We start from the raw sequence: 14,430 nt of genomic DNA, 5'->3' as shown, positions 1-14,430 counted from the left end.
ACTGGAATCCGGCTGACACTGAGCATTTGTGGCTTTCCTTTGGCACCTGACTGCTTGTTTTGACGGTTCCCTCTTACAGCACAGAGCTAGACAGGGAAATGAATGAATTCACTGGCAAACTTTCAGATATATTAGTTTTTTTATTAACCATTATTTTCCTTTCAGACTGTGTTAACACGCCCAAGTGCATATGCTGCTGAACAGCCAAGTCCAGTACACACCCCAGCCTGATAATTTAGTTGGTTTGGATCTGTGTGTACTTTTTTGCAACAAATGCTTTATCTGTTCTTAGAAGACTCAAAACAGTGAAGATAGCCACACATCACCATGTTATCTTAGATTCTGTATAGTTTTAACCAGAAGCTAAAAGTGTGTATTTAGCTCCCCTTTATTTCCTCATTTATCACTGAGAAGTTAAATTAACACACTTGAATCTGCTTCTGCACTTTCACTTGTCCTCCCAGCACGTTCATTTCCTCTGAGAGTAACACTGAAATACTTGTGCATGACTGCCCAGTTGACAGTGTATTTCAAAAAGCATATAAGGGTCTTGGTACTGAAAAGGATCTTAAAGCAAAAAACTATAGATGGTATCTAAATTTAAATCATTTCAGCTTTAGAAGGATGATCTCTGATAGGCACAGAAAGACTCAGTGAGCTCAGCTCGGCAAAGCCAATCTGTTTCTGCAAATACTGCACTTAACTCTAGATACACTTAACTGTGGTAAGAAATACTCCTCATGTTTTGGCCTGAACAGATTAGAAAATATAGGGGTGTGTGAGGAGAAAAAAATGTGCTTTACCTTATTTCAAGATGTTACAAATAGTAGTGGCAACTACAGTTGGCCTGTACCCAGCTGAAAGCTGTAGTTGGGAAACCTGAGTTGTTATGGTCAGGGTAAGAAGTACAGACACTTCTTGGGGGTGCTTGCTGTCCTCCCCCAGCTGTGCTCTCTGGGTGGGCTTCAAACCAAACACAAGAAGTTATCCCCTCATACATCCCACCCCCAACTATGTAATTGTTGACATGCAGATGAAGTAGTCTTCTAGATGAAGTAGTCCTGAAGATGCTTCAGGACGTCCTCCTGGTGGGCGGGTGAGATTAAATCACAGCAGTGGGCATAATTTGCAAACAGTAATCATTGTAAGGCGGGCTTTTTAGGAGCTTGATTGTCTGCTTTCTGTTAAATAGATGGCTACTTAAAAGTTTGTGGTGCATTCTACTTGTATGATATCGACAAAATATTTCATAGAATCATAGAATAGTTAGGGCTGAAAAGGACCTTAAGATCATCTAGGTCCAATCCCCCTGCCATGGGTAGGGACACCTCACACTAAACCATGCCACTCAAAGCCTCGTGCAACCTGGCTTTGAACACTGCCAGGGATGGAGCATTCACAACCTCCCTGGGCAACCCATTCCAGTGTCTCACCACCCTCACAGGAAAGAATTTCCTCCTTATATCCAATCTAAACTTCCCCTGTTTAAGTTTGAACTCATTACCCCTTGTCCTGTCACTACAGTCCCTAATGAAGAGTCCCTCCCCAGCATACCTATAGGCCCCCTTCAGATGTTAAACATTTGAAAGGGTGCATTTGCAAAAAACAGGTCACCTATTTAGGTCTAAAGGAGTAAGAAATTTTGTTATGCCATTAATAAGAACACATTGTAGTTTCCTATTTCTAGATATTGTTTTCCACATATGGTCCTTGTTTCCATTATGTGGGAACATGAAATTGTTAGCTACAGAATACTGAATGATATTACTTAAACTGTTTTCTCAGTTTTTCTTTTATGCTTTTTAGAAGTCATATTTTATGAAATAGAATATGAATGGCTGCATTCTTGCTGCCTTTGTAATGTGCCCTTGCTTCCCCTCTTAGTGCTGGTGATCACATAGCAAGTATTTATCTTTCATTATAGAGGACTTTAGAACAGCAAATGTAGTGCTCATGAGTTTAAATTATAAGTACCTTTATAATCATAATCAAGTAGAATAGTTAAATGGGTGTACACAGGAAACAGGAGATCTGACTTGCTTAGACTTGAGCTGAGTGATGCAATATTTAAATGAAGATATTATAAATCAGGTTTAGCATTACTTCTGTCTTGTATTCAATGGAGTGAACTTGCTTGTTCTTCTGCATGAACTAGTGACAAAGGCATCTATACAGCTTTTACAAAATAATTGCATATTGCTAATTTACACATTGGTGGAGCATTGTAGCTAATGAGTTTTCTATCAAAGCCTAGCTTTATATATCTAGATGTATTGCAGATTTGCAGAGTGCAGTACCCTTTTACACAATCACAACAGTGAAAGAATATAAATGTGGCTTTGTTTCATCAATAAAATGTGAAAATCTAATTGTAATATGCAAATTAAAACTTTGAAACAACAGCAAAGCATCTGACTGAGATGTTCTCTTAAATCAGAACAACTCTGAAGCAGGTTCCTTAAAAAGTTTCTGAGTATTTTTTTATATTTTGTTTAATATGTTTTTTCATCTTTACAGAAATTGACTTTTGTAGACTCAATAGCTTTTGTACTTCTTTTATAACTAGAAGGCATTCTGATTTTCACTTATGTAAGCAGCCTGTTGCATGTGCTCTGACCAGGTCATCTCTCTGTGGGTAAGTGTTGGAGCCAGTCCCTCATTTTGTGAGGTCTTGCTTGAGAGCCCTGTGCTGCCATTGGGAGAGGGGGGTGTCCTGAAGGAGTGATTGGACCAGTTCACCCTGGAGATGAAGTTGTGTAAACTCTGGTAATTGCCGATTTCCACTTTATGACTCAGTAACTGGTCCAAGCCAAAACAGTATTTCTGACTGCTTCAGAAAGGGCTTGAAGATTTATTACTGCTATTGTGTAGGGAATTATGAATATCTGTTTGCTGGCTGTGGTTGAGAAATACTACTTGACCAATGTAGGAATACAGGTGCACTTGTAACATGACGGAGTAGGATTTGAATTTAATTAAGTGTTAAGTTGGGTCCACTTTCTTTTGTATTTAGCAAACACTGCATATGAGCTTGCTCTTCCAGAGGATATGTTTGGTGTATACAGAACACAGAATAAGAATTTAAATGTGAATATTTACGCAGTTCGGATGTTTCCATGTTGTTTGGTTCGTTAATTCATAGAATTAGTTGTGGATTTTCTTAAATCAGTAAAATCAGTAGCTTCAGTATTTTGTGTGGTTGGTGGTTGCTGTGTGATTTTTATTTTTATTTTTATTTTTTTTCTTTACAGATGTGTACTCCTCTCTCCCATAGGTGTCTCTCCCCTCCCAAGCCTCGCCCACCAATCCTTGATTTATGTGAAACCTTTAATAGAGTAAAAGGGCCTCCAGTAGAACTGCTCTGTGAAGTCTGGAGAGGGTTTTAATGAAAAGTTTCATTGTTATTTCATATTTACTTACCAAATCCTGCCAGAGTAAATTCTTGCCAAACTAGTTTTATGTATTTCTTGTCTGGTCTTGCTAATGTACTGTTTTGTATCAGGATCTTGTCTGACAGGAAAAGCAACCAGAGCAATTCAGGCTATGGCACAACAAATAGGTGATGGCGGAAAAATGAAGACTATCTAAAACTTCTTAAGCAATATCAAGAAACTTTTAAAGGAACTAATTAGCAAAAGTGATGCAGCTTATATAACAAAGCTATTTTTAATGTAGATTGTACATGCTGAAATAACACAATAGTGCTTGAGGAGTGGGTGTTTCTACTATTGATTCTGTAATCGTGCATGTTTTCTTAACATTTGCCTTGGAGGTGGGAAATACTTGTGGTAGGAAGAAAAAAGGATACAGGAATATTGGAGTGGTAATTTCAGTTTGGGCGCTGTTTGTTTTGATGGATGTAGTCAAGTCACTGAGCCAGTATTGCAGTTATTTGTTTTTAATGTTTCTGTTCTTCAGTTAAGAAGGTTAAGTGATGCAAACAAAAGTGGTGAAGTGTGTGACATAGGAGGGATCAGACTGTAATAAAGGCCAAACTAGGTTTTCAGTTTCTGAGTTTCCAGTGAAGCCTGGCTTATGGTTCAATTCTGACTTGGCTTTGAGATTGAGAAATTAGCAAAGCAAATCTGAATCAAGTCCTTAGACTTCATTCTTGGTGAGCAGGTGTTTCATAGCTCAGCGGTTTGGTTGTGTCTTCAAAACCTTTGTCTTCCCCATTGTTTTAGTGTCCAGTGTAGATATGAGAGGTAGAGGAGTTTTTTGTAATGGGCCGGAGGATTAGGAAGAGTCGTCTTTCCTCTTAGTTTGAGAGCAGAGTTTACAAAGGCACCTCTTCAGCAGACTATTGTTTAGAATTTTTTATTAAGAAATTTTAAAGGATTCCTGGTGTACATAGAAGGCTTTTTCCAGCCCTGTCTGTAAGACCTAGTGGAGTATTCAAACTTAACAAAAAAGTTTAGTATTTGCATTATGTACCATTTTAGAGAATAAATTTCTGTAGAACGTAGCTGTGTGTGCACCTCTGCATGCATGACAGTGAGAATAAGGTAGTACTATTTTTAATGATTCCTGAATTTTGACCTAAAAGAAACGAGTGTTGAATTATGTCCTACAATGTGCTACAGCAGTACGTTCTGTTTGGTGAGAAGCCATGTCCTAGGAAAATCAGTTAATTGTATAATAAATACTTGCTTAGAAGAAATGCAAGCTAATGATATTGAATACTTGGAGAAATCAGAGAAAAAATCTGTAATTTAATTTGTGAAATGGCTAGCCTAGTGACTGTAAAATGTAATTCTGAAATCTGATCATCTGATGATGATGATTTACAGCAGTGTTTAAGATGGATGTACCTGTAAAAAGAATGAAGTAAGTTTCATGGTTTTCAAATTTCTCCAAAATCTTTGACATACCCATATATATATCACATGCAAATAAACAGCGTTCTAGCATATTAAAACCAAAATGAATCTCCCTTAATGTTCTTCCATGCAGCAATGCTGCTGAAGTATGTCCTGTCAAGATGTAAAAACACATACGCATTTAGAGGGATTCTGGTGGCCCAATTTCTTGTCATGTGCCGTCATTTAAGAAATCGAACTATTTAAGGGTGGAGCATGGGGATTTTGTTTTGTTCTGTTTTGGTTTTCTGTTTAGGGTTTTTTTTTTTCTGACTTCTAGATACTGGCACGTGAAAACACTGTGATGGGAATTGCTAGTTTTAGGAAGTCAGGCACTTTGCAAGATGTTGCAAGTTGGAAAGTCTTCACTGAAATCAGTGACTTTCTGCAGTGGTGCCTGCTCAGTGGAAAGCAAGGAAGCTCTTTTACTGCTAGACAGCCTGGGGCATTGCCACTGTTATGAGGGAGTATTTGAGAAGCAAGAAAAGATTATGTATCACATTCAGGTCATGTATTTACAGTGGAACTTTCTCCTGTTAGAAAACAAACCTTTTAAGAATAGCACGTTGAGTACCAAACTGCACTCAGGTCACATAGTGATAATGTAGCAGATACTTTGTAGAGACAGCTTTATTCAGTACCCTTTCCTTTTGTATCAAAAGTAATAATGAAGACTATAGAGCCAGTCTTCCCAGTTGCTGGTAGACATATTGTATATACAAAACCACGTACACATATTTATGCGTATATACACACATATATATATGTCTGTATGTGTGCTTATATGTATCTTTTTAAAATTATAATGTGGAAAGTGTTCTTTGTATGAGGTTTAGATATCCCATCTACCAGAGCACAGGTAGAAATCCCTTTGATATGATTTAAATATAGGGTTTTACCCTTTTGTAGTTGTCCTATAAACGTTTCCACACACTTTACAGCTGTTCTGTAGCATTTTGTGCTTATTGACCACTGTCTGAGAAACTTTATTTTGAGGACAGTGTATTTTCCTTTTACATAGTGCATATATTCAGTAACACTGGGAATGCTGTTCCCCTATGTGTCAGTGGTGGAACTGTGACTCATGTAGAGCTGATAAAAGTGGGCAGAGTATGTACCTAATCTCAGGCAATTTAAAAAAAAAAACCTTTGGCTTTATATATCAACTTACATTTATTTACAGGAACATGACCTAAATGGCTGTTTTCATGTCAAGCATTTGTAGGACTGTGATGTTAACTATTTGGTGGAGTAACTTTTTTATGTTGGTATGTGATATCTGATATTATTTTCCCTTTATGCAGGATCCAAACTACTGGATACAAGTACATCGACTGGAGCATGGGGATGGTGGGATCTTAGATCTTGATGACATTCTTTGTGATGTAGCTGATGACAAAGACCGTGTAAGTACACATAGCTGTGAAAGCAGCTCAGTGCACTGCGTGTTGGCATATCAGTGTTGTGTGTTTCCTGCATGTGCCCAAAAGTGGGAGCCAATACAGAGGTCTTTTTTTTTTTTTTAATACAGTTTCCTTGACAAATGTGAGAAATCTGTTGCTGTTATTTTTTTTTTTTTTTTTTTCAAATGTACAGGAAATCTTTCATTGAAATCATGGGTTTTCCATCCTTTCTGGTTCTTTAAAAGTTCAAGGAAGAAAAGGAGGCTGCAAGAATAGACAAACCTCATATGGTGAAACAATAATGTAAAAAAAAAAAAGAATCTGTAAGTTAAGATTTTAGCTTCATGTTGCCAGTTGAATATGAGCAAAAACCCCATGCTCTTTCTAAACTGCAGAGGGTTGGTGGATTTTTTTTTTTTTTTTTTCAAAAAACTTACTGGGACAAACCACTAGTTACAAAGAACTTGAGAAAATAATTGCACACTGCTGTATCTTGCTGTATTTTTTTAAAGTAGAGATTTCGTTTGCAGTCAGCTCAGAGGTTTTTGGTTATTGGCTGTTTGAGGTTATAGGTACTTCTGTCTTTGAATTCCATGTTGAAAAAAGGGTGGATAAGAAACGCTGTGGCAAACTGCAAAGACCTGTATAGAAGACATTTTTCTCTGCAGAGCTGCATGTGTTTGCCGAAGCTCTTGAGAGCCTTCAGGCTTGATACAGACTTCAGCCTGGAAATGTGTTTCAGGACCCTGCTCCTTCACAGACAGAAATCTTAATTGCTTCTGTTGGAAGCAACGGGCTCTCTGAAGGCTCCTTGAAAACTGTCCAAATGATGACTCTTAGGCTAATTTTTCAGAAATAAATACTTTGCCAGCAGTTATTTCATGTGACAAAATTTAATTGACATGGTTATTTCAACCAGGACTTTATAAAGAAAAATTATGTGAGGAGTCTTGGGACATGGAGACTCCTTGCTGTCTGAAATGTTGGGATTACTCAAGCTGTATAGGGTAACAGTGCTGAGTTTAGAGGAATTTCTTCCATAAAAATAGTGCCTGGCTAAGATTTCACAGAAAGCTAATTAAAACCTCTAGTTAGTTATTTTATATTGAAGTGCTCAGCTGCGTGATTAGTTTAACTTTTGCTTACAGGCCTCAAGGAGGCTGGTGCAAGTTGTCACTATGTGTGTATATATACACACATATACATATGTGTGTATGTGAGTGTGTATATATATATATATATATTATTTGAATCATGCACTTAGCTCCTCATGTGCTCCTCCCTTCAGAAGGAGAAGTTTGAATTCTGGTGACTTCAAGACCTCATTCTTTGGCTATTTCCTTGCTGCCTTCAAGTGCGGTAATTCCTCAGAGTGAAACTCCGTGGGTGTTTTTATGTGTGTGACTAATAGGTGAAAAACTCTGACTGCAACTGAAACAGGCTAAGTCATTATTACGATATTGTTTTTGTGTATAGATGGACAAGATACCTAGTAATTAGTAGTATTTATTTCTGCATTTACCAAGCACATATCCTCTGATTCTGCAAATCCAGGTTGTCTCTACTGATAGCGCTTAGCAGTTAAATTTCCTTTTTTTTAAGGGACCTTGTAGCATTGATTAGGAAGGTGCAGTATAAACAAGCACTGTGCTATGCTCATTTATATCCTTAAATTAATCATTATCACTTGACCTTCATGTTTGATTCTTTTAAAGCATTGCAGTCATTAGTCATTGTTTTTCAGTTTCTTGTCTTATATTTTACAGCTGACCTTCCTGCTTCCCTTTAGTTTTGGATTGCTAGCTTTGCATTTGATTCTTCCTTCTTGGCAAGTGTATCAGCTCGTTTTGTGTTAGCAGAGTCTGTATAGGTCTCATTAATGCATTGTTCTGAATATATCTCCAGTTAGTGATATTTTGTACATACACATGGAAGCATATCTTGTTAAAAAGCATTTAACAGATATTGTCTAAGTATTTAGTTAATTATTACTGAGGTCTGTAGGATTAGTTACGCTTAAAATTAAACATTAGCATATATATATATTATTTTTTTCTTTTACTTGTGGCAAAAATATCTAGGCTATTGCAAAACTCTTTAGATGTAGGGATCATTCCCACATTGATAAATGCAGTTTTTGTCTTTGTTTTATGTTGCTTTTATGCCATAATTGTACAGTGTTAATACAAGCGCAATACAGAATGCAAAGCAGCTAAGGACGATTTGTCCTCTTGATGAATTTATTGCTCTGTATAGTTAACTATCTTAGTAAAACTAAAACTTTCAGTAATGTAAAGAATATATTTACTCCTATTCTACTGTCTCCATGGAGAAAATGTTCTATACTATAACAAATACAAAGACCCTTGGAGACAGCAGCTGTTCTGAGTGGAATAAGAGAAGTATCTTTAGTGTCCTTCACATTAAAATGCAGCATGGTAGGGTGACTCCATTTACCTTGTTCTGTCCCTATATTTTGGTATTCTCTTTGTCACTTACTAAACCAGAATGAATGAGTAAGGGTTAACCAGTTGCTCTCTGGAATAATTTGTGATGTTTGGTGTTGTTCCCCCTTAAAAAAAGGAGAAAAACATGAAATAAACTACATGGAAAAATGATTTTGCCAAGCTGTTTGTTCCTTTCTGAAACACCTTTTCTTAAATCCTTTAACATAATTCATTGAGAAAGTGCATAATACTTTCTATTCTGATTTAGCTGGCATGCATCTTCAACATTCATATTACAGAATATTATTACACATGAAGTTGCTGCTGAAAACTTGGTTAATATAGTTAATGGTAGTAACACTATTAAAACAAAAAGTAATAAATGCTTATTTGTATAATTTTTTTCATGGAAATCTTCGTTGTGATTGTTTGATTGAAGTGCAAATTTTGTCCAGGTTTTATTATGGAAAGGTAGTTCTCAATGGGGGTATATCAGAGTTTCTTTTGTATTTATCTTTGTATACATGAATACAAGTGGGTTGTCTTGCTTCTGTTGTTTTTGAAAAGTATTTGGCTACGAAAAACAAGAGTCTGTTTTCAACTACTGGCATCCATTCCAGTCCTAAGTATGAGCATGTTTGATACTATTTGAGGAAACTCATGAAAAACTTGGGCAGATGAATAGCAAGTATCTCTTTTCCAGAAATAAAGAAGTTGCACTTTCGAACTTGCTTTTAGTCAACTGCATAACCTATTCTCATTATTTTAAAAGTGTACGTTTCTTGTGCATTCCATAATTAGAACACTATTTTCAAGATAGGTTAACAAACTCTTTTGCTTGGATTTCTGTTACTTGTACCACTTTATTTAATGTCTCTCAAAAAACATATGTCAACTTGACAAGTTTCCAGCTTGATGACAACATAGTTGATGACCTCAGTTCAATTCTTAGTAAGCAGACATTCTCAACAGCAAAAAAAAAACCCCAAAGAAATGATGAATAAAGCCCACCCCAACCATCCTAAACCATAGTTTCACTTGGCAGCCTGAGGCACTCAGACACTTCAGTGATCCTCATACTTTGGGTGTAATATGAAAGTACTTGTTCAGGGATCTTGCAGGCCTTTGTTTATCCATGGAAAAAGACTATTCAGGAAATTGCTGTATAATCTTCCATTTTAGAAGCACATGTATGAATATAACCTGCTCCCAGTTGAATTCTCACTGAAATAATCACTTGTGTTTTGTACAATGTAAAAAAAAAAAATATTTCATGTGTGCTTACGTATAGTTTTTCCTGCATAATAATGCTCAGGCTGCTGTTCAGAGGAAAGCTTTGGAAATCAAAATGTGTTTTGTGTAGCTACATTTCTGAAAAATAAGAGGCTTTTCTTCCTCAGAGAAAGAGGCTCTGCCATTAACAGCCATTGGTTTTGGTGAGCAGCTGGGTGAATAGAGATAGTTTGAAACAATGTAGGGTATGAACCTGATGCCACTTACTCATAAATTCAATTACCTGAGCATAGGTTTTTGGTAGCTTGGAGATTAGCAGTCTGTAAATGTTAAAGTATTGGCACTTACCATTTCCTTCATGGCTGTCCTAATAAATGCAACACTCTAGTTCTCAAAAATAACCACTGTATTTTGGTATATGCTTAGACTTAGAGCGTGGATTTGTTTCTCTAAGCTAAGGAATGGCTTTCTTTATTTGATTTGCCGTTTTCAAATACTTGATCAGCATTTCACTCTGCATAATTCATAGTTACGCCCACTGAATGCAGAGATGAAACATAGAGGAATATGGTTTGGTATTGTCTGGAGTGAAGTTTCATGCTTACCACAGTGTTGTGTGCCTGGTGTTAGCATCTGGCCGAGGTCGTAAGTTCAACTCAATACTGGTGCATACTGCTGATTAGATATACTTTGCACCTCCCAGAAAGACACAAGAAGAAGTTGCTGTTTTGAGCACAGTAGTGTTGGTGACAGTGGGATGGAGATTAATTTCATAGATTTGTGCTGAAATGGGAGTTTGTAAACATTCATGATCTAGAGTTAACTAACTTAAGTAATCAAATTGCTGCTGAAAGTCAGTGAGGTCAACTGCACTTCGTTTGCATCTGCTTTTAGAGACCTATAGAGATTCTATTAATATTATTATCAGTTTAGTCCCTGCTTGCTTCTAGTGTGATGTGAGAAAGTCTTTGAGCAGCTTCATCGCATAACAAGAAGGGATATTAGGAGCTTTTCCCAGTGCAGTGGAACGGAAATGAACTTTTGGTTTCTGTGTTAAACAGATGGTCAATTCTAAATAATACTGTTGTTTTGTTTACTTCCTCTTGTAAAGCACTGTTGAATTACAGAGGCATGTGATACACAAAATGTGGGTTTGGAAAAGATGACTATATTTTGTTTGTAACAAATATTAACTTGAAACAAACACAAAAATACATCTATTTTGAGCAAATGCATTATGATGTTAAGGTTAAAGGTTAGCTAGGGACTGGAGAACAGTGATTAAAAAATTGTGCTGCTGTTGATTTTTGTTCTGTCACTCCAAAATGTTAAAGAGCTTTTGAACTTGATGAAAGTTGCACAGATAAACTTATGTTATCTTTAGATTGCCATCAGCACGTAATCAGAAGAAGTAGTGTTTGTTCTAAATTTAGGTGTCTCTCTGCCTCATTTAAGCAAACTTAGAGCTGAATTTACATTTGAATTCCCTTTGACTGTGCAGGTTAAGAATTTAACCCTAAAACCATGAACAGAGAAGAATAACTTTTTTGTTTTACTTCTAGATTTGTTTCTATCATTAGCAGATTAAAACCCTGGAGTGAATGAAAGAACATCTAGGTCCAGTCCAGCAAATTTGACAGGAAAACCTAAAAATGCCAAAACACTGCTCAGAATGATTCTTAGTATTTACCGTACCATGCCCTTCTTTCTTTTCCCTCAAAACCTTTCTATCAAATTAGATTTTAACTACTTGCATTTTTATCTGTGCCACAATGCAGTGTCTCTCATTCTGTGACTGCCTTCTCTGTATCTCAGGAAAACAGGATGACCTTGAACAGTTTGTTGCTACTCATAAGTGACTTGGCAAAATGCATTTTGAGCATAAGGCATTCTTTTCTTGTAACAGCTTAAAATAACTGTTTGAGCCACTGAGCTTGGGAAAGTATTGATACTAGGAAAGAACCCCTTACTATAACAGCTCCATGATGATTTTCTGTTAAAAAAATCAGAAACTTCAGTTTTTGAACTGTGAGCTCTTGATGTAATCTAATATTCTGCAGGTATTTATTTTAATTATGTTTTTAGAGATTGGCAATTGATATTACTTAAAGTTATGACAAGTAAAACGGACTGTCTCTGTTTTAACCAGGTTTTCTTGCATTAACACTGACTCATTATTACTCTTATTTGCCACATGATTTTTAGATCCCTCCTGTTGATGGTTTTAAAGTAGAAAATAAAAATTTTTAGGTAGATTTTATTCCCAGTTGCTATTTAATGAAGACATATTTGGAAATAACATACTCTCTATATAAATATTATCTTCTGTCAAAGAATGGAATTAAAATTCTTGTATTTCTGAGAAATAAATTGTTACTTCACAATGTTTATGGAGGAGACTAAGGGCCCTGTAAGTGAGGAAACACTGGGCATAATATATTAATATTGAAACATGCATTTTCCTGTCATTAAGAGGTATTAGGTTTGTATTTTCATCTCTTTCAAGCACTGTTCTCCAAATTATGAATCTCATAATCATTTACTTCTTGTAGCTCTGTGAAGACAGCATGTCCATTTATGATTTGTTCTTTCCTTTGGGGATAAACTGCTATATCCCAGTTCCTTTCCTGTATTACTGAAATTACTATATTATTGTACCAGTAAACTAAGAATCCTCAGGTAGGAGAGAAGTGATATTTGTAAATTTGTAATTTTATTTGTCAATTAGGAGAACTGAAGAGCTGCAGCCTATCTGATTTCTGAAAATTGAGTAATTTGGTAAAATCTATTTTCTGAGGAATAAATAGCAGGCCGATGCGTGAATATGATATATTGAGGAAGATCATGACAGCGTTGTGAAGAAAGTCATGCCTCACAAACCTGCCTATATCCTTATCAGAAAGACTGATCTAAGCAACAGTGACTGGGGTTAGCCCAGTCAAAAACTCCACAAACTTGCCATGGGATAAGAGAAAAGATGTTACAGATATGTAACTGATTGGAAAATGGAAAGCAGTGTGTGTATTCATTTGCAATTGTTCTGAGAAAATGGAAAGGGGATTTGAATAATGGAGTGACAAATTCCATTATAGTGTGTGAAACTGAATGTTGATGGTAAAAATGCTGGTTACAAAGGGTTGCAAAAGCATCGTGTGATACAGAGGGACTAGACAATTACATGATGGATGAAAGATCATTTTGGCAAATGTGATTTGCTGTCAGAGGGAGGCACTCTCAACTGAATGCAGAAATAATGAGTTCTGAGCTAGCTATTACATTTGGGAAAATGGTTTTGGTTTTGTAATAGACCTCTGGAAACACTGGATTACACTGCAAGGTACAGCTCTGTAAGAGATTATAAGATCTAAGGCGGCTTCCAGTAGCTTGCCTTTGTGTCTGCCTCTCCACCCTGTTGTCATCCCCATCCTGTTCTTACTTCATTCAGGCTTGGCACTCTTTGGACCCCATCTTGTACCAGATATATTTACCTAAATGGCAAAAGACTTCTTGCAAAAATGAGTATTTCTCTGCTGTTTCATGAGCATCGTCAGTTCACTGAAAGATCTGGCAAGCTGAGGAGGAAGGGGAGACTTAGCTGCTGGGAGTGGTTGAGGAAGGAAGGGGATGGTTGAGTTGTGAAGGAAGAAGAGGGAGAGTGGCAACATGAGTGGGCTGAGACCTTCCTTCTCCGTGCAGCAAGGCTGCTGATGGCCATGGAGCTACTGGAGTGGTGCCTTGGGTAAAGCAAGGGGTAGAGAAGGGAACGGGCAATGGGATCTTGCTGCTGTTCATGTTGATGGTTAGCCCTCCACTTCCTCCAGCCACAAACCAAGCAATCAAAAAAGATTTTGAAAAGCAAAAGCCAACATTGATTGCATGTGTAGATTAAAGGCTTCTCTTCCAGCAGTGTATAAATGGGCCAGCCTTGAAAAAAGGATAGAATAAGCAAACTGTATATGACTGTAAAATCAGAGGTGACATTGTGTCTTTTTCAGTGCAGAATCAGGGGCAACAAATTAAACATCAGTTTTCATTAGCAAAGTAAATGAAAATCAATATGTTTTTAATGTAAAATACTACCTTTTACTTTAAAAATTAATTCATTCAGTGCCACAGACTCTTGTATTTAAGGGAACTGTGAATAAATATAATCCTTTTTCTGTATCTTTAAAGATTCTACGGACTTCTGTCCTTTTCACTTTTCTTTCTAATTTACTTTCTCATTCAGAAGTCTTTTCATTAACTGATCATTCATGTTACATTTCTTGCACCTGCTTTAGGTCTAATGAACCAGGATTGTGCCTGGTATTTGACACAAAGCTGCATTTTAATGTATGGGTTTTTTATGTTTGTTTGGTTTTAAAGTTTGTTTGTGCCTTTGTCAGTCCTAATTGCTATTTTTTTTTTTGCAAACAAGAATGATTAGAATATATCATAAGAGTAGCTATCTGCAAAAGGTTTTCAAACTTTCCTCGACCTTAGTTTTTA

At 36.5% G+C, this 14,430-nt stretch overlaps 1 protein-coding gene across 15 annotated transcripts in view; it reads left to right on the top strand.

Annotated features, from left to right (window-relative positions):
• Positions 1–14,430, top strand: part of PARD3 (par-3 family cell polarity regulator) — a 458,414-nt gene that overhangs the window by 44,082 nt on the left and 399,902 nt on the right. For all 15 annotated transcript variants that reach the window (XM_065666724.1, XM_065666723.1, XM_065666722.1 and 12 more), the window contains exon 2: positions 6,164–6,265. In XM_065666724.1, the coding sequence (XP_065522796.1) occupies positions 6,164–6,265 (102 nt within the window). The remainder of the gene's footprint in view (positions 1–6,163; positions 6,266–14,430) is intronic.

This window comes from Lathamus discolor, chromosome 2 (genome assembly GCF_037157495.1).
Source record: "Lathamus discolor isolate bLatDis1 chromosome 2, bLatDis1.hap1, whole genome shotgun sequence".
Taxonomy (NCBI): Eukaryota; Metazoa; Chordata; class Aves; order Psittaciformes; family Psittacidae; genus Lathamus; species Lathamus discolor.
The sequence above is the reverse complement of the archived record's forward strand: the minus strand, read 5'-3'. Positions and strand labels throughout refer to the sequence as shown.